Source organism: Emericellopsis atlantica (genome assembly GCF_019669845.1).
Source record: "Emericellopsis atlantica unplaced genomic scaffold F5Z01scaffold_12, whole genome shotgun sequence".
NCBI classification, from domain to species: Eukaryota; Fungi; Ascomycota; class Sordariomycetes; order Hypocreales; family Bionectriaceae; genus Emericellopsis; species Emericellopsis atlantica.
Genome location: NW_025764714.1, coordinates 597,899 through 613,434, shown reverse-complemented (window position 1 = coordinate 613,434; position 15,536 = coordinate 597,899). Strand labels below are relative to the sequence as shown.

Genomic DNA, 15,536 nt, shown 5'->3' with positions numbered 1-15,536 from the left:
GATGCTCTGTCTGCGCCACCGCGGCACCATATTCGTTCTAGAATCATGAGAATCTGAGCTTTTATTCCAAGTTGTTCCAATCCAGCATATATGCGTGACGGAGAGAGTCTATGAATGGTGAGGTCACACTTCATGGTGGGGAGGCTGTGGTTAGCAAGCAGACCGGACCTCTGGATGCATCCCCATGGCGGGGAGAAAAGTCGGGGACAGGACATGGACAAAGTTCAGCATGGGAGACATCCTTGCCGAAACAGGCAATCTCGGATTAGCAATAAGCTATTATCGATAGACTTATCGTCCATATCCCAAAAAATCTTGACTCATGTGCAGCTGCAAGAAGCGCCTGCGTGTAAGTCGGATTCGGCGCCTATAGTTCGTAGGGGACCCCACAGTTGGGTTTAGAAGCCCTGTATCTATTCCGTTGTACAGTCATAATATAAGACTATGGCATGATTCACGTCGCGTAGGCACCGTGTGCTGACAAGAGCTTTCAAAATAGAATTGCCGATGCAAATGCGTCGTGCTCGTCAGGTAACCATCTCGTAGTGGCCTTGACGTGCTGGTGATTTATTGACGTTGGAGTACCTCCGTACATCACGATCACATGTCGGAGGTTGATCTAATCCAAAACGAGCGTCCGAGTTGACAGTCGAATCTGTAACAAAGATGTTAAGTTGGAGTCTTTCCTTTTTTCCACTATCACTACCTCTGGCATATTTCCAATTCCTGAACCTCAGTTATATACTAGTATGCCCATGCAGTAATGAGCCTGTAACCAGACCGTACCGGACAGCATCGGTGCATCCATGGCTCCGATTTGCTGCAGGCAGCTGCAAGATACTATCTGCCTGCACCTGCACCTACACCATGCATCGTAATCCGGAGCACTGCGCCTCCAGTCGTCCACCACCAGATTGTTAGTGGCCATGGACAAACAGGCTTCCGGCCACCGCAGCGGCTGTGTTGCCTTGCACTTGTGTCACCTCGCACATCTGACCTGAGCCTATGCTTCCCCTCCTAAATCCATTTCCTTCATCGTCTCATCTTCCACCGATACTCCGCCCGGAAAACGGTCAGCGCAACCTTTTATATCGAATTCGCGTCCCGCCCTCGAAGCGCTTGCCGACGACTGGAGCCGCCTGACCGCATCATGGCGCCGTCTGGCGATAAGCCTGCCATCGAAGACGATTGGCAACAGGTCGACGATGCTGGGTCCGTGCACTCCTTGCCGCTCACCGACGACGCGGCGAGCGACAGCGACCTCGTCGACCTTGGGGAGCAGTCTGCTTCCGTTGAAACACTGAAGAAGAAAGTCTCGGGGCTACCGGGACCAACCAGCCAGCCACCTGGCAGCAATATAATCGGAGCCCTAGACGTCGACGGACGTCCTTATCCAGCATTCACATCAAGCCAGTCTGCGCCCCGTCGGATGACGTTGAGACCTGCGGAAGCGCACGACGGTGCCGACCCCAGCAACAAACCTGCTGAGGAGGATGGTGAAGAAGAAGAAGAAGAAGATGATGATGATGAAGAACCCGATCACGTTCTCAACTTCGCACCCAAGCTTGCCAACCTGCGCTGTCGGCTCAACGACGTGACGCGCGACACTGAGGCAAACATGACGAATCGAATCGATTTCCAGACGCCGCTGATTCGCAACATCTACCAGTCGCTATGTGCAATCCGGGAGCAGATGAATGTACTTGGTCCCGTGGTACACGATTGCGCCTGCTTTTATCGCATGCACCATGGCGACATGGACTCGGACGACCTGCCCTTGCATGGCGATCTTCCCTCCTGGACGGGCCAGTTGCATGACTTTCTACTCACCTTTCAAAGCCAAGCTGATGCGGTGGTCAGTGGGCGGTCCCAGATCTTCGAGATGCTGAGTGCTCTGGAGCAGCCCGACGAACAATTGACCATGCTCCGACAGACAATGGATGACTTCTTACCATTAATCGAGGCGTGAGTAGAGGTCTCAACACCTTCAATACACTTGATATTGACTATTGCAGCGATTTTGACGCGTTCAAAACAAAGTACATGGGTTTCGACAAGCCTGAACCCAGGACGAACCGAGTCGTCTCCCGTGACGACAGCCAGACCGTCGCTGCTCTGCGCACAGCCTTCTATCGGCTGCACGACGAGGTGCGGCAAACACTCGACCTCATAGTAGAGATCCACACGAGCAAGGGCAATTCGGCCATTGCGACCTCGGCGCCATTGGTCATCAGCTCCCTGTCTAACGTGCGGGATGCCATCATGAACATTGTCACCAACAACCCCTCGGAGTGGATGGAGTCGGATCTCAACACGTCTCGCAGGATTCTGTCGTACCCTGCCTTCATCTCGCTGTCGCCAGAAATGCTATCTGACGTGACAGACCAGCTCAAGCAAGTACGACAGCAGCTCGACGTGACGAATGACCCAGACATGGGACAGAGCTTTTCGCGCGATGTTCTCCACGCGCACCAGGTCGTGCTTCTAACCGAGGGGGGGCAACTCGAGGAGCTGCAGTCGACTGCCAACTTTTTGGAATCTTTGTTAGTACCGGGCGGCGGGTCTTGTTGAGCTTGGATCATCCGGATTTGTTTGGGGGCTTGTTGATCATGAAGTGGGCGCAGCCAGAGTTGTCGCACCAGTACGGTGTTAGGGATTTGACATGATGATATTTATGATGCGACATGAGGAGAAGAAGTCGCATACTTTGCCATTCTTGGACCAGCTGCAAAAAGCACATCACTTCGAATTGTCGTGATCCGTATAAATATGTGCGTACTGTCCCAGACACTGAGACACGGTCCTTGCTGCTGAAACCTGGAGCGTCGGAGCTGCAGAGGTGCGGGAGTTGGGGACCCCACGATCCGAAACTCACGACGAGGGTGTTACCGGGCCTCTGTCGATCCGCTGGACTCCCAGACTTGAGGCTGTGGCTTTCTTTGCTTGTTGCTGCTAAATATGGCCCAGGAAACGTGTCGCCAACCAGTCCATATTTGGAGACTCAGTGTTTGCGCTGCCTCATAAACGTTAGAAAAGCTTGGCTAGTCGCCAGGGCCCAGCGAAAACGCCCCATTCGCAGGCAATGCCCAGAGATATATAAAAGAACGAGATCTGGCCTCCCAAGACTTTTTTTCGTTCCAGAGGGCATCCTTTCTCATCCCTGTTTTATTCCCCATTCTCTTCGGTCAAGCCTGGTGCTTGTATACATTTCCTTGTTTTCCATCTCGCTTCTTCTGCCTTGACGCTCTGGCTTGACGCCGACGCCTTTTCGTATTGTTCGACCTCATATATATAATTCAAACCAAGACAATATTCATCAGCACATCGTTACCATGCACTACACAGCTCTTTCCGTCGCAGTCCTGCTGCTCGACGCAACGGCCTTTGCCGCGCCTCACAAACCCATCCGTCCACTGTCCCGTCGCCAAGCCAACCCCCTCGACGGTCTGCTAGGTGGTGCCGCAGGTGGTGGTCTTGGAAACCTCCTGGGAGGCGGTGCCGGCGGAGCTGGCAATGGTGGTCAGGCCGGGGGCCTGGGAAACTTGCTTGGCGGAGCCGGAGGCGGAGGTGGCCTTGACCTGGGTGGTCTGCTCGGGGGCGGAGCAGCAGCAGGAGGGAATGGTGGCGCTGGCCTGGGAGGGCTTCTCGGGGGAGGAGCCGCAGCAGGAGGTAACGGTGGCGGAGGTCTGGGAGGGCTTCTTGGAGCAGGCAACAAGGGCGCTGGAGGAGACGGTGCAGGCGCTGGAGCTGGAGATGGCAACGCGGGAGAAAACCAGGGCGGGAAAGGCGATGGCGCTGGAGCCGGAGCCGGAGCCGGAGCTGGTAACAACAACAACGGAGGCGACGGCGCTGGAGCCGGAGCTGGAGATGGCAACAACGACAACAACAACAACGGAGGCGATGGTGCCGGCGCCGGGGAAGGCAATGGCAACAACAATGGCGGTGTCGGCAACGGCGCCGGCGCAGGAGGTGACGCCCAGGACGAAGGCCCCATCATCATCGACCCCAACACTGGCGACAAAGTTGACTTCCCCGCTGGTCCTGGCGATGGCGGCAATGTCCTCGATGGCATCCAGCCTCCCCCCGCTGGCGGCAACGGAACTGCCCCCGCAACGCCTGCTGAAGGCAAAAAGAAGGTCGTCGACACCCCTGCCGGTGGGAAAGGCATGATGCAGATGCCTGGGAATGCTACGGACCCTGGCCAAGCTATGGCACCCCCCGCTGAAGGCAAGAAGGACGCTGGCAAAGGCAAGGAGGAGGTCGCGCAACCGCCCGAAGCTGGTGCCGGGATGGGAGATGAGGTCGTCCAAGACCCTGCCGCTGGCGACGGAGCCGAGAAAGTCAAGGAGAAGGAAGACGGTCCCACGAGCGGGATGGAGCAGCTCGTCCCTCACGCTCGCGATATGGTCGCTCGCTTCATGCGCAGGGCCTTTTGGGCGTGAAGCGCGACGATGAGACATGAGACTCATACAGTCACCACATGAACCCAGCAAGAGCAGTGCTCTGCTGCAGCACAAACGGATATGAACCATAGAGCAGGCTTACTTACGAAATGATACACTATGACACTCACGCGTCCTCATGCTCCAATCCTGCCTCCTTGGCCTTCTTGTCCGCCAGCGCACAGAGCGTTTCCCACTCTTGCTTGGAGACCTTGCTGACACTCATCCTGGCGAGCTTGAGCATCTGCATGTTCGCCAATGGCCCGTCGTCCTTGCCGAGGTCTCGTAGTTCCGGGAGGGCGATGGGGACCGCAAACTTGCGGCGGAACTCGACGTGCACGAGACTCCATTTCGGGTTCTCCTTGGTCGACTTGGGGTCGTAGTACGGCGTGCCTGGTCGGCGGGCGCTGACTGTTGTCTCGAGTCAGTAAAACAGGTTTTGTTTAGAAAGCAGATGCCCATGTTTCGCGTACTGTCTTCGGATGCCTCCCGCACAATCTCCATTGTACCCACAATGCCTGGTACCTTGCAGTTGGAATGGTAGAAGAAGGCCATGTCTCCTGCGTTCATGGCTCGCAGATTCTTGCGCGCTTCCGAGTGTCAGCTGTCTTGTGATGCAGGGCATTGCGCAGCGGACGACAAACCTGCATAGTTCCTGATGCCATCCCAGCCCTCGGGCTTATCACAGGCCCTCAGGTCATCGATGGAAAACCGCACGTCGTGCCCATTCTCCATGCGCGTCTCGGGTTCGGCCTTCATCAACCAGTACCATTGCCCCTCGTGGCGCTCAACATCCGGATTCTCCCTGGGAATGGTTTCAGGATCTGGATTGGGCGTCACATCTCTCGAACTACTGGCGGCTGTGTGTGTTTGTGAAGGGCCCTTGGACTTGGGCTTGACATGGTCAGCATCGGGGAGCGCCGTCCCTTTTGGTCCCTTGGCTTTCTTTGTCGTTTTCGCTGCTGATTTCACAGGTGAACTTGGTCCCTCTGAATCGGACTCTGCGTACTGAGCCTTGGCCCCTGGTGCTGCTGCTGCCTGGCGCGTTGAGCGTCGCTTGATGACAGACTCAGCGCTGGCGTCATCGGCTGCTGCGCGCTTGCGAGGTGGCATGGTGTCTGATAGTTTTGTAGAAAAGGATAGATTGGTTCCGGGGGAGAGTAATTAGAGCCTCTGGTTGACAAATATCAATCACATGGGACATGACATGGACAGGTCCAGAATGGAAACGCGCTTGAGCGCGACGTGAGGATTCAGCAAGATTCACCGGGCTACCCTACATCATTTCAAGTATCCCGGTAGTTACGAATTATAAGCACATTATGTGTTCACAAGCAATAAATTTTCTTGTCAAGAGTCAATTGTGTAAATGCGTGGAATTTAGTGACAAATATTCAGTCCTGGATCATTCACCTCCATCCTCAACAACCGGAGTCTGCTACCTGCTTTGCTCCTTCATCCACTCCCACATCTTATTGTAAAGCTTCCTGGCGCCGAGATGCGCCGCTGGATAATGTGGGTGGGCAGTATCCGGCAGATCAACCCAGACCTGCTCATGCCCCTGCTCGATAGACCAATGCCACAGGATCCTACAATGCTGTGGCAATGAGGCGCACAGGTACGTTTTGTGTGCCTCGACTGGGAAGCGCAAGTACCCCTCGAGAATAGGTACCGCGTGGATGTGCGACGGGATGATGGCCTCGTCGTAGAATGGGGGCTGTTGAGTTAGATTGGGTTCAAAGAAGTATTATATGGACCGAACTTACCAGTCGAACCAACGTGCCTCCACCCTTTTCATACGCCTCGAGCGTATTCGCTTCCGCGGCCCAGTAGTCGTCCCCGCCGTCCTGGACAGGTTCGACAACTCCCCTGGCAGCCTGCTTCCTGGTGTTCCAGGAAGCAGAGCCAGGGACCGCCTGGACCTGTGAGTCGGCGGTTTTCTTGTCTGTCTTTCTGCGTCGAACCATTGTCTGTGATATGGAAATGTGGAATGAAGAGTTGCTCGTGAGAAGAACAAACGTTTGAGAGGGGACTGCTTTTATACAAGCTGTCCAAACCGTTATTTGGCTTCAGAGTTAGTTATCTTAGACTTTGTGAGCCGGCGTCTGTTCATCAAAGAGTGTGACCCCTGAAAATAGATTTACCTATGGGTTTGCCTTCATGGTTCAAGGCCTAACCTGCGTTGACTCGGAGTGTATTCTGAATCTTCGTCTAGTCGCTCTGCGAAGCAACCACATTCCGAGTATACTTTTTTTTTATTTAAAGAAAAAATAACGAGAAATCCAATAGGACTGATACCTACTAGTGCCAGCGAACTGCTCAAGGGTTGAAGCTCACACTTCCAAGCTATTCGAGTTGTCCATGCTGTCATTATCCGCGAGGCGGCCTGCCAAGCCATGTGAATTGCCTATGTACATGTATGTGTCTATGTAATGAATCTAGTATGCTATTGGTCCAATTGTCCAGCGAAGGCCGTCTCGTCCCTGGACTGTTTTAGAAAAGGGATCAGAGCTGTCCCCCCTGTGCCTGTCAACTCTTGCGTCGTCTTTTGCGTCGACGACGAGCTTGCAAGATTCCTCCTCGCCCCATTGCTGGTAGACTGTCTCGAAGGGAGCACAATGTACCTCGTCACAATCTGGATATGCTTGTTTCTGAACTCTGCCAGAGCCTCCGTTGCTGCCGTGTAGGCTGCGCGAAGGCGATGCTGCCCAGGGGTCGAAGGGGGCAACAGCGCCAACTCGCGAATGCTGCCCATTCGAGACACGTGCACGAGAAATCGAGCATGAGGCCCAGGCATGTACTCTCGGACCTCGGCGTGGAAGCTCTTTTCGACTGGCGCCGTTGAGCTGTCGCCATTGCCCTTGTGGTCGACGCCAAGGACAACGTCAAAGAATTGGATCATGGACGATTGCCCATTGCTGCCGCCGCGAAGTTGGCGCCACTCTCCTTCCCCGTTTCCCTCGTCGTAGAAGACCCCTTTCGGTAGCCCGGCAGCAGCCATGTTCTTGCTGCCAGCGAGAAAGGGCCGGATCTTGTGGTAGAAAGTCATGGGATCGCAGCGCTCGTACATTCTGTCCAGCAGTATGCCGACCCCTCGGATGCAATCCCGCAGCTGCTCCAGCGCTGTTGTAATCGTCTCATAGTCGCGGGTCCTGATAGCGCCAATGGCTTCTGTCATGGTGTTGATGATCTCGGCACCCCTCGCCTCCATGGCGACGCTGATCAGGAGGAACCATGACTCGGACTCGGTGCCTGTGAACGAGCAGAGCGTACGGAGGCTGGTCAGATCGGTGAAATCGTCGCTGGTGCTCGCGAAGTTCCACAAGTTGGCGGCAGAATAGGAGAGCACGGGCGGGAGCTCGAGATGTTCTGATACTTGGAGGAAGGGAATTGTGATTTGCGGAGGGAGGATCTGGTGGAAAGTTAGTATGTGTTGATGGTTCCGACTTCTGCTATACTCACTTGCTCGGGCTGATCACCGCCCCAGACGTAGGCATGTGTCATGAAAGCGAGGATAACGTATGCCCGACGCCATTCTGATAGTGACCGTAAGCGATCAGTGGGTAGAACAGGCAAGTCTTGAACAGCCCTCCGTATGCTGCCCCTCTCAATGTGTTGCGGCAGGTGTTGAGCTATTATTTCCCACGGCTGATAGCAGTTATCTGAGAGGACTTCGCAAGGGCTATGGGCGGGCAAGAAAGCGTTCCGAGTAACTGAAAACTTGTTGAGGTCTATAAAGGGGTTGGCCTCGGCTGGGATGGCATGTGGTGACATGATGAAATGTAGTGATTAGGTTTGGATAGGTATTGATCAGAAGCTCAAAGAGAATGAGTATAATAAACAGAAAGAAGGACAGCACCTAGTGATTAAAACCTCTAGTTTGTTGAACACGATCGATCCCATGTTGGTGTTGTCCTGGCTGCTTCAGTCTATCCGCTCCGAGGATCCGCATCCGTCGGAACGACCCGTTGTACGTACTCCACTAGCGGATAGCCACGGGAATCGGATGGAAGAGTAAAATGTACAGAGTCTATCGCGATGTATAATATATATGTCAATTTCATTGAAGCGATGCGCAGAATGATATCACATGAGCACAACGAGACGCAGGCGACGCTGCCAATCAAGAGTCGTAGTAGTATCCGTCAAGGGAGGTATCACGGAACCATGCGGGTCGGTTTGGTGACACCTAGCTAGATAGACGGAACCGAAACGCGGATAGACGGATGTAGCGCGGCAGCAAAATTAGCAAGTCCACCAACTTAGTGAGCCCCTCACCAACTCACGAACGATAAAGTGGTGACGAAGTCCCCATCCCATACTATTCCTCAATCCATCCATCCCCTTCTGCATCCGTCTTACTCAACTCACAGCCACCATGTCCCTCGATCAATTTGTCGACAGGCTTCGCAATGGCGAGCCTGCCAAGTTCCCCTCCACAGCTAACACCCTCGCCTGGGCACAGAGCCTAGACGAGCAGGACAAGCTCAGCCATCTGCGGGACGAGTTCATCATCCCCACCAAAGCTTCACTGAAGAAGAAGTCACTTGATGGCCGGATACCTGGTAAGTCCCTCTTCCCAGAGCGGAGCGACCACGAAGCTGATCCCACATAGGCCAACCAGCCCAGAATGGCGTCACCAACGGCGCCTCGCATGAGGGAGACGAGCAGGGCATCTACTTTGTCGGCAACTCACTAGGTGCTCAGCCCAAAGCGGTCAGACAATACGTCGACGCTCAGCTCGAGACATGGGCATCCATCGGTGTCGCGGGCCACTTCCAGGACATGGAAGAGTCACCCCTTCCGAAATGGCAGGATCTTGCCGAAGACTGCGCGAAGAAGTCGGCTGACATTGTCGGCTCATCGCCCGAGGAAATTGTCATTATGAACACATTGACCGCAAACCTGCACATGATGATGGCGAGCTTTTACAAGCCCACGGAGAAGAGGCACAAGATTATCCTCGAGTGGCGGCCCTTCCCCAGCGACTACTACGCCATCGAGAGTCAGATCACATGGCACGGCTTGGATCCTGAGAAGAGCATGGTCAAGATTGAGCCAGACGACAGCTACCTCATCCCCACCGAGAGGGTCCTGTCCGTCATCGACGAGCACTCTGAAGAGACTGCTCTCCTGCTGTTGCCCGGCATTCAGTACTTCTCTGGCCAGTTCTTCGACATGCCCCGCATCACAGCCCACGCCAAAGCGAAGGGAATCACTGTGGGCTGGGATCTGGCCCACGCTGCGGGTAACGTCGAGCTCAAACTTCACGACTGGGACATTGACTTTGCGTGCTGGTGCACGTACAAGTACATCAACGCGGGGCCCGGCAGCATCGCAGGTGCTTTTGTGCACGAGCGTCATGGCAAGGTGGAGTGGCCTCAGGGCGAGTCTGGCAAACCCTCGTACCGCCCTCGTCTGACAGGATGGTACGGTGGCGACAAGAGTGTCCGCTTCAAGATGGACAACAACTACGTACCCATCGTGGGCGCGGGCGGCTTCCAGGTGTCAAACCCCTCTGCCATTGATCTGGCGTCGCTGTCCGGCGCTCTGAGCGTCTTCAACAAGACCTGCATGCGGGACCTGCGTAGCAAGGCCCTCGTCCTGACGGCCTATGCTGAGTATCTGCTGGATCAGATGACGGCAGAATTTGGAGGCAGCACGCCGGCGTTCCGTGTTCTGACCCCCCGCGATCCTCTGCAACGTGGTACCCAGCTCAGTGTGATGCTGGCAAGCGAGCAGCTACACGACGCCGTCAGTGCGGCGCTGGAGGCGAACGGCGTCATGTGCGACAAGAGGAAGCCCAACGTGATCCGCGTGGCGCCCGTGCCGCTCTACTCGAGGTTTGAGGATGTCTGGCGCTTCATGGAGATTCTAAAGGGGGCGCTGGCCAAGCTGAATGCCTGAGCAAATGGGAGTTTGATAACTTACGACCACAACGAGACATGAGACACGGTCAACGGATTCGCGTTGGAATGTACACATAAGCACTCAATGAGAGGAGTAATGTCATACTATACGAGTACAAGGTGGAATGGTCCGATTCTCAAGGTGACTGGAAGTGAAGTTGGTATACCGTATGACAGCCAGCAGCATGAAGGTCGGGAGGTCGGAGTGAAGGCCATAGCGTGGCCTAATCACGCACAGTATCCGCATGAACTCTGACACTGTAGCCCTACAAGTCCGGATCCCTCCGACAGTGGACAATGGTTTCTTCCGTCCAGCCGCTCAATTTCCAGTCTCTCATCCGTCCGCAACATGGACGTACCGGCCCAGGGCATCATCCGCAGTCGCATAGCCAATGCGTGCGATGGATGCAAGGCCCGAAAGGTCAAGTGTGACGGCAAAACACCATGCTCTTACTGCATCCGTCGGCAGAGGCCGTCTACCTGCAAGTACAGCCATCCTAGGAGGACGCGGCAGAGGCACGCAGCAGACGCAGCGCGTACGCCTACTAGCACGGCGAGCCCACGGGCATCAAGGTCGTCGCCCCCGTCTACGGCAGCGGCGGTGCGTTCGACAAGAGCTACCTCGCTTGACGACGACGGCCACAGCGTGGTAGCTGGCCATGGGACGCGTCACATCGGAAGTGCGGCAAGGCGGTCGTCCGTGATGGAGGAAGACGACACGGAAGTGCCACTCGAAGCACGGCTGCTCTGTGATGCGCAGGGGAAACTCATCTTCATCGGGGACTGTGCCCCCTTGTCATTTTTCCAATCCGTACGGCAGCTCGTGACGAGTAGGGTCGGGCAGAACGCCTTTGCCCCCGAGACCAGCCGCTACTCTGTCCTCGAGAATGCGCCGGCGGCACCTGTGGCGTCCCATGAGCCATCACCGCCAGCGCTGTGCCAGGAAGGGATCAGACTCGCAGTGCAGGACTACGTCCTCATTACCACGGGTCTTGTTGACCTGTTTGATGAGAAGCTGGAGAGCGACGTTGCTTTCTGGGCGAGTCATCAGCGGGCAGAGAATCTCACCACCACGATCCACTACCTTGTCCTGGCCATTGGGCTGCTCAAAACCGACGAGGCAACCTCGAGAACCTACTTTGAATACGGGAAGGCGCAGGCCTTCAACAGTCTGAACGGGAGCATGGGCGTCGGCACGGTACACGCCTTCATCCTTGTGACAGTGTACATGCTGTGCTCGTGCCAGATCAACAACGCGTTTCTGGTCTTTGGTATCGCCAGCCGTGCAGCCTACTCGGTCGGCGTGCATCGCACAGAGGTCAACGCGCGTTTCGGTCCCGAGATCCACCGGCAGCGCGACAGGACATGGAAGAGCATGAGGATTGTCGATCTGTTCCTGAGTGTCTCCATGGGTCGCCCCCCCGCCACATCTGACGTGGACTGCACGGTTCCATACCGGGCGACGGACCTGGAAGGCAACGAGGTTTTTGACCTGCTCAACGCATCCGTGCAAATAATGCTGATTACCGAGGGCATCGTGACAGAGATCTACTCACGGAAAAAGATCTCGTTGCAGCTGACAGAGGGTATCTCGAAGCAACTGCGGGAGTGGTCCGAACGGTGGCTTCATCCCCTGAAAGACGTCTTGTCTCTACCCGGTGACCACACAAAGGCCCAGATCAGTGGCGCCTGTCAGGTTCTGGCGTCGTACTACTACGCCGTCATGTTGGTGTCGCGACCCTTCCTCATGTACGAGCTCTTTCGCAGACTAGGCGACGAGCCCAATGCGGCGCGCTATCCTGCCATGTCCAACGGCAAGTCGAAGCTCGCAGACGCTTGTATCGAAGCAGCGAGCATGATGGTCGACCCAATCGCGGAGCTGATCGAGCAGAGGGTGTTGCATAGACGCATGCCTCTACTGGTGTAAGAGACAGGCGACCAAACTTTGCGGGCTGTTCTTGGCTGACAAATGTTCTCAGGTCCTGGTTATTTGCATCTTCCCTCGTCCTGGGCGTCGGACTCTTGGGGAACTTTGGCCGCATCCTGGAAAAGTACACGCGCATATCCATCCAAGCCCTCGACCACTTCGCCCAATCCGACACGCACGCCACACAATACTCATTGATCGCCCAGTCTCTGCTCAACACGGCCCTCGAACACCTGGAAAAGAGGGAGCTGCAGGAGCGCCTACGTCGCACGGAGAGTTCCAGCCAGCTCTTTGGCCTCATCCCGCAGGAGAACCGAGCGCGCGGCTCCGCGGCTTCGCCAGCAACGCAAGCCAACAGCACGGCAGCGAGTCCAGCAGTGTCCGCGTCGCAGAGGCGCCACTCTCTGTTCGACAGATCACTATTCAACCCGCAGTCTACCGTGCCGTCGCCGAGGGGCGGCGGGGACTTGGACCCTTCGTCTTTCTTTGGGTCAGGGGATGTATTCGGTGGGTTGGACGCCAACTTTTGGAGTAACCAAGGTAACGAGGACCCGAGCTCAGCATTGAACCTGTTCCCGTTGCTAGAGGGCGGCGGAGGCATCGATTTGGCTCATTACTTGTAGGGGGGCAATGTTGTAGATATCAAAATCTCACGACTACTCAACAGCCTTCCATTTCTCCTGCAGCATTCCCACGTGCATTGTCCTTGACGACTGGTCACCCATTATCCCCATGGCCTGCTGTCGCAACTGCTCTGCATGCAGCAAATCTCGATTGGCGAAGCCATAGCCTACTCCCGCCGCACCGTACGTATAGTTTGAACCATACAGCGTCTCGTTGCCCAAACCCATGTTCAGGTAGAAACTGCTCTGTGCATTGAGCGACTGCTGCTGGAAGAGGCCCATCCGGGACTGGAACACCATCATGCGCATCTGTGGGACTGTCTCCAAGTAGATCCCTCGACGATGTATTGAGAATTCGAGTAGAGGCTTGAGATCGGGTGGAGACGAGTCGGAGGCTGTCTTGTCGAACAAGGTTCGCATACGACGGCTGTACATCTCGCACACGGCTGGGTTGGGCAGCAGTCTGTCCTCAAGCTCCATCGCCGCAACCATGGAAGGGTACTTGCTCGCAAACTCGTGGTAGCACTCGCGACAGATGGTGCAGTCTAGCCACCCATACCAGTGACCATTTGCATAGTCTTCGTCCACCTTGCAAGGCGGGATCCGCGCCCACACTTTAGCGTAATTTTCAAGCGAGGTGGCGTCGTGGTTGTAGTACATCTGAAGAAATCTTTGTACCATGGCCGCCGCCCGGGGACTGTTGGGATTCAAGGTGCACAGTAAAGTGTCGTCTGGGCTAATAGACTGCTTCGGGATGAGCAGATAATCAATGCCCAGAGTTTCTGCCAGCCCTGTGTAGCATGCTGCGCAAACCTGGAAGTTATCAGGGTCGGAGGGCAACGTCCACCACTTGCCGCCCCTGATCCCCTTTGCCTCGCACGGAGGGGTCTTGGACAATTTGTCCATGGCGGCCCAGAAAATGGAGTAATCCTTCTCGTCATGTGATTTGAGCATCGGCATACTGACATTCATATTGGAAAATGAGCAGCGCACCAAGTTGCCTGCCAGTTCCATCAGCTCCTCAGCATGCCGCCACTTGTCATCTTCGCCCGTGAGCAGGATATGGTCAGCCCAGCATGCAGCGCAAACCATCAAGCCCTCGTGTCCGGTCTTGGGGACGAACCAGTGCTTGTTGTAAGTGCTCATTGCTTTCGCTCCTGGGCACGGGTTGAAAGACATTCTGCCTTTGGCCTCGGCGACAAACTGGTCCCACGTGAGGTCTTTGCCAAGCTTCTTCCATAACCGCAAGATATAGGGGATCGCCAGGTCGCAAGCCCAAGTGTTTTCGGGTTTGTGGAGGTCCTCTGGAAGGGCAAAGAAATGGCCACTCGATTCTTGAAATGCCATGTGGTCCTCATAACACGCCTCACACACCACAAAACTGGGTATATCGTCTCTTCGAGACTTGTACCACTTCATACCTTGGCCTCCAGAGACACCGTTCGTTCCTTTGCAGTCTTGAATCGTAGCTCTTCTTCGCATCCACTCAGCGGCCCGCCTCAGTGAGCCCGTGGTCAGTGCCTCGGGAAAGAGATGATCCTTCATGCGTGGCCTGCTGAACCTACAGATCCGTGGCTCGCCGACGTCAAAGAACCGAGATTCCATGGTGGGCGCGAAAATGCTCGATTCGATGTGGTCAACATAGCAGCACGAGCAGATAACGAAATCCGGCGCGCCTGGGTGCCAATAGTACGTTCCAGGTATGGCTAAATTGCTATCAAGGCACACTTTGAACGGCGGTGGGCTCGTTGAGTCATGGTGGGATTCGCTATGCGCAGCGCTTTGCCCCGATGTCCTATTTAGAAGCGATTGCTGGATAGTCATGTAGATTTTCGGCTCTGCTTCTGTAGGATGAGCAGTCGGTGGTGAGCTGCTATTCGGGTGTACTGGTTCGTTGTTCGTGGCCTGATCCTCTCCGACTATGGGCGGCCGATAGGCACTCTCATTGGGGATCTCCCGCTCGGAATCACAACTAGCAAAGACAGCCCCTGGCTCATAACCAGCTGCAAGCGTCTTATCCGGAATTTCTGTGATACTGGTAGACATTGGTGATTGCGAAAGAGAAGCTTCTGGCGGAGCGTTCTCGGGAGGCAGTGAGCTTGTAGATTTGGCCGGACCAGCCACTGTCCGTTCTTCTAGAGGCAACCCAACTGAGCCGCCCGCCCGTCGCTTGTCGAGTCCCTCGGGGGAGTTATTAGTCGCCTCCGCAGCTCCGCGCTCTGGTGTGCTATCATGGTGGTAGACTTGGAACGAAAGATCTGTGAGTGTTGCCGAAAGCTGGTATATGTCGTCGGTCTGGGCTTTGGTGCCCGGAGTCTCGCCCTTGCTGTAGCCGGTATGATCCTGGCTCTGCAACACCTCTGGCTCATTTCGATGTGTTGTGTGAACAGCAGGTGATGCTGGCAGTTCATGCTGCTCGTGATGGACGGACGCAGGCTGCGTTTCTGGGCTCACGTCTGATGTCGAAATTGACGGTGTACTCAGGTAACTCCCGCCAGAATAGTAATTTGCCTGCACCGGTAATAACGGGCTGACCGGTGAGTCATGTCTTTCTTTGGGTGGCAGTGGTGGTGGCTGGTAGGAGTCGCGACGCTCGCGTGACGATGGCGAAGGCGAGGACCAAGATTGGGAGTTT

The 15,536-nt window shown here is 55.5% G+C and overlaps 7 protein-coding genes across 7 annotated transcripts; 4 read left to right on the top strand and 3 right to left on the bottom strand.

The window, feature by feature from the left end:
- The first annotated feature begins 1,036 nt into the window (after window positions 1-1,036).
- On the top strand, window positions 1,037-2,952 carry F5Z01DRAFT_94584 (uncharacterized protein). The gene is made up of 2 exons (XM_046267247.1): window positions 1,037-1,965; window positions 2,016-2,952. Exons 1-2 carry the CDS (start codon window positions 1,151-1,153, stop codon window positions 2,569-2,571), a joined length of 1,371 nt encoding a protein of 456 aa, XP_046118718.1. The 5' UTR covers window positions 1,037-1,150; the 3' UTR covers window positions 2,572-2,952.
- Window positions 2,953-3,332: 380 nt separating this feature from the next.
- F5Z01DRAFT_636259 (uncharacterized protein) lies at window positions 3,333-4,442 on the top strand (the record flags this gene model as incomplete). The annotated part of the gene is made up of 1 exon (XM_046262200.1): window positions 3,333-4,442. One exon carries the CDS (start codon window positions 3,333-3,335, stop codon window positions 4,440-4,442), a length of 1,110 nt encoding a protein of 369 aa, XP_046118717.1.
- A 125-nt stretch (window positions 4,443-4,567) lies between these two features.
- Window positions 4,568-5,675, bottom strand: F5Z01DRAFT_654835 (PUA-like domain-containing protein; the record flags this gene model as incomplete). Its single annotated transcript, XM_046263451.1, has 3 exons — window positions 5,087-5,675; window positions 4,916-5,032; window positions 4,568-4,853 (listed from the first exon to the last, which is right to left on the bottom strand). The coding sequence occupies exons 1-3, from the start codon at window positions 5,553-5,555 to the stop codon at window positions 4,570-4,572; spliced, it is 870 nt and encodes a 289-aa protein (XP_046118716.1). The 5' UTR covers window positions 5,556-5,675.
- Window positions 5,676-6,746: 1,071 nt separating this feature from the next.
- Window positions 6,747-8,587, bottom strand: F5Z01DRAFT_654832 (Indoleamine 2,3-dioxygenase). The gene is made up of 2 exons (XM_046263450.1): window positions 7,905-8,587; window positions 6,747-7,854 (listed from the first exon to the last, which is right to left on the bottom strand). The coding sequence occupies exons 1-2, from the start codon at window positions 8,214-8,216 to the stop codon at window positions 6,889-6,891; spliced, it is 1,278 nt and encodes a 425-aa protein (XP_046118715.1). The 5' UTR covers window positions 8,217-8,587; the 3' UTR covers window positions 6,747-6,888.
- Window positions 8,588-8,730: 143 nt separating this feature from the next.
- On the top strand, window positions 8,731-10,525 carry F5Z01DRAFT_94512 (putative kynureninase). Its single transcript, XM_046267246.1, has 2 exons — window positions 8,731-9,007; window positions 9,058-10,525. Exons 1-2 carry the CDS (start codon window positions 8,821-8,823, stop codon window positions 10,347-10,349), a joined length of 1,479 nt encoding a protein of 492 aa, XP_046118714.1. The 5' UTR covers window positions 8,731-8,820; the 3' UTR covers window positions 10,350-10,525.
- Window positions 10,526-10,700: 175 nt separating this feature from the next.
- Window positions 10,701-12,901, top strand: F5Z01DRAFT_621364 (fungal-specific transcription factor; the record flags this gene model as incomplete). The annotated part of the gene is made up of 2 exons (XM_046261200.1): window positions 10,701-12,274; window positions 12,331-12,901. The coding sequence occupies 2 exons, from the start codon at window positions 10,701-10,703 to the stop codon at window positions 12,899-12,901; spliced, it is 2,145 nt and encodes a 714-aa protein (XP_046118713.1).
- F5Z01DRAFT_94492 (uncharacterized protein) lies at window positions 12,607-15,328 on the bottom strand. Its single transcript, XM_046267245.1, has 2 exons — window positions 15,120-15,328; window positions 12,607-14,983 (listed from the first exon to the last, which is right to left on the bottom strand). Exon 2 carries the CDS (start codon window positions 14,945-14,947, stop codon window positions 12,935-12,937), a length of 2,013 nt encoding a protein of 670 aa, XP_046118712.1. The 5' UTR covers window positions 14,948-14,983; window positions 15,120-15,328; the 3' UTR covers window positions 12,607-12,934.
- Window positions 15,329-15,536: the final 208 nt, after the last annotated feature.

Bases quoted from the DNA above. Each gene is read 5' to 3' on its own strand.
- F5Z01DRAFT_94584 (XM_046267247.1), top strand. From the start codon at position 1,151: ATGGCGCCGTCTGGCGATAAGCCTGCCATCGAAGACGATTGGCAACAG. The intron at 1,966-2,015 runs GTGAGTAGAGGT...TGACTATTGCAG, and splicing joins TTCTTACCATTAATCGAGGC to CGATTTTGACGCGTTCAAAA.
- F5Z01DRAFT_654832 (XM_046263450.1), bottom strand. From the start codon at position 8,216: ATGTCACCACATGCCATCCCAGCCGAGGCCAACCCCTTTATAGACCTC. The intron at 7,855-7,904 runs GTGAGTATAGCA...ACTTTCCACCAG, and splicing joins GCGGTGATCAGCCCGAGCAA to ATCCTCCCTCCGCAAATCAC.
- F5Z01DRAFT_94512 (XM_046267246.1), top strand. From the start codon at position 8,821: ATGTCCCTCGATCAATTTGTCGACAGGCTTCGCAATGGCGAGCCTGCC. The intron at 9,008-9,057 runs GTAAGTCCCTCT...GATCCCACATAG, and splicing joins ACTTGATGGCCGGATACCTG to GCCAACCAGCCCAGAATGGC.
- F5Z01DRAFT_94492 (XM_046267245.1), bottom strand. From the start codon at position 14,947: ATGTCTACCAGTATCACAGAAATTCCGGATAAGACGCTTGCAGCTGGT.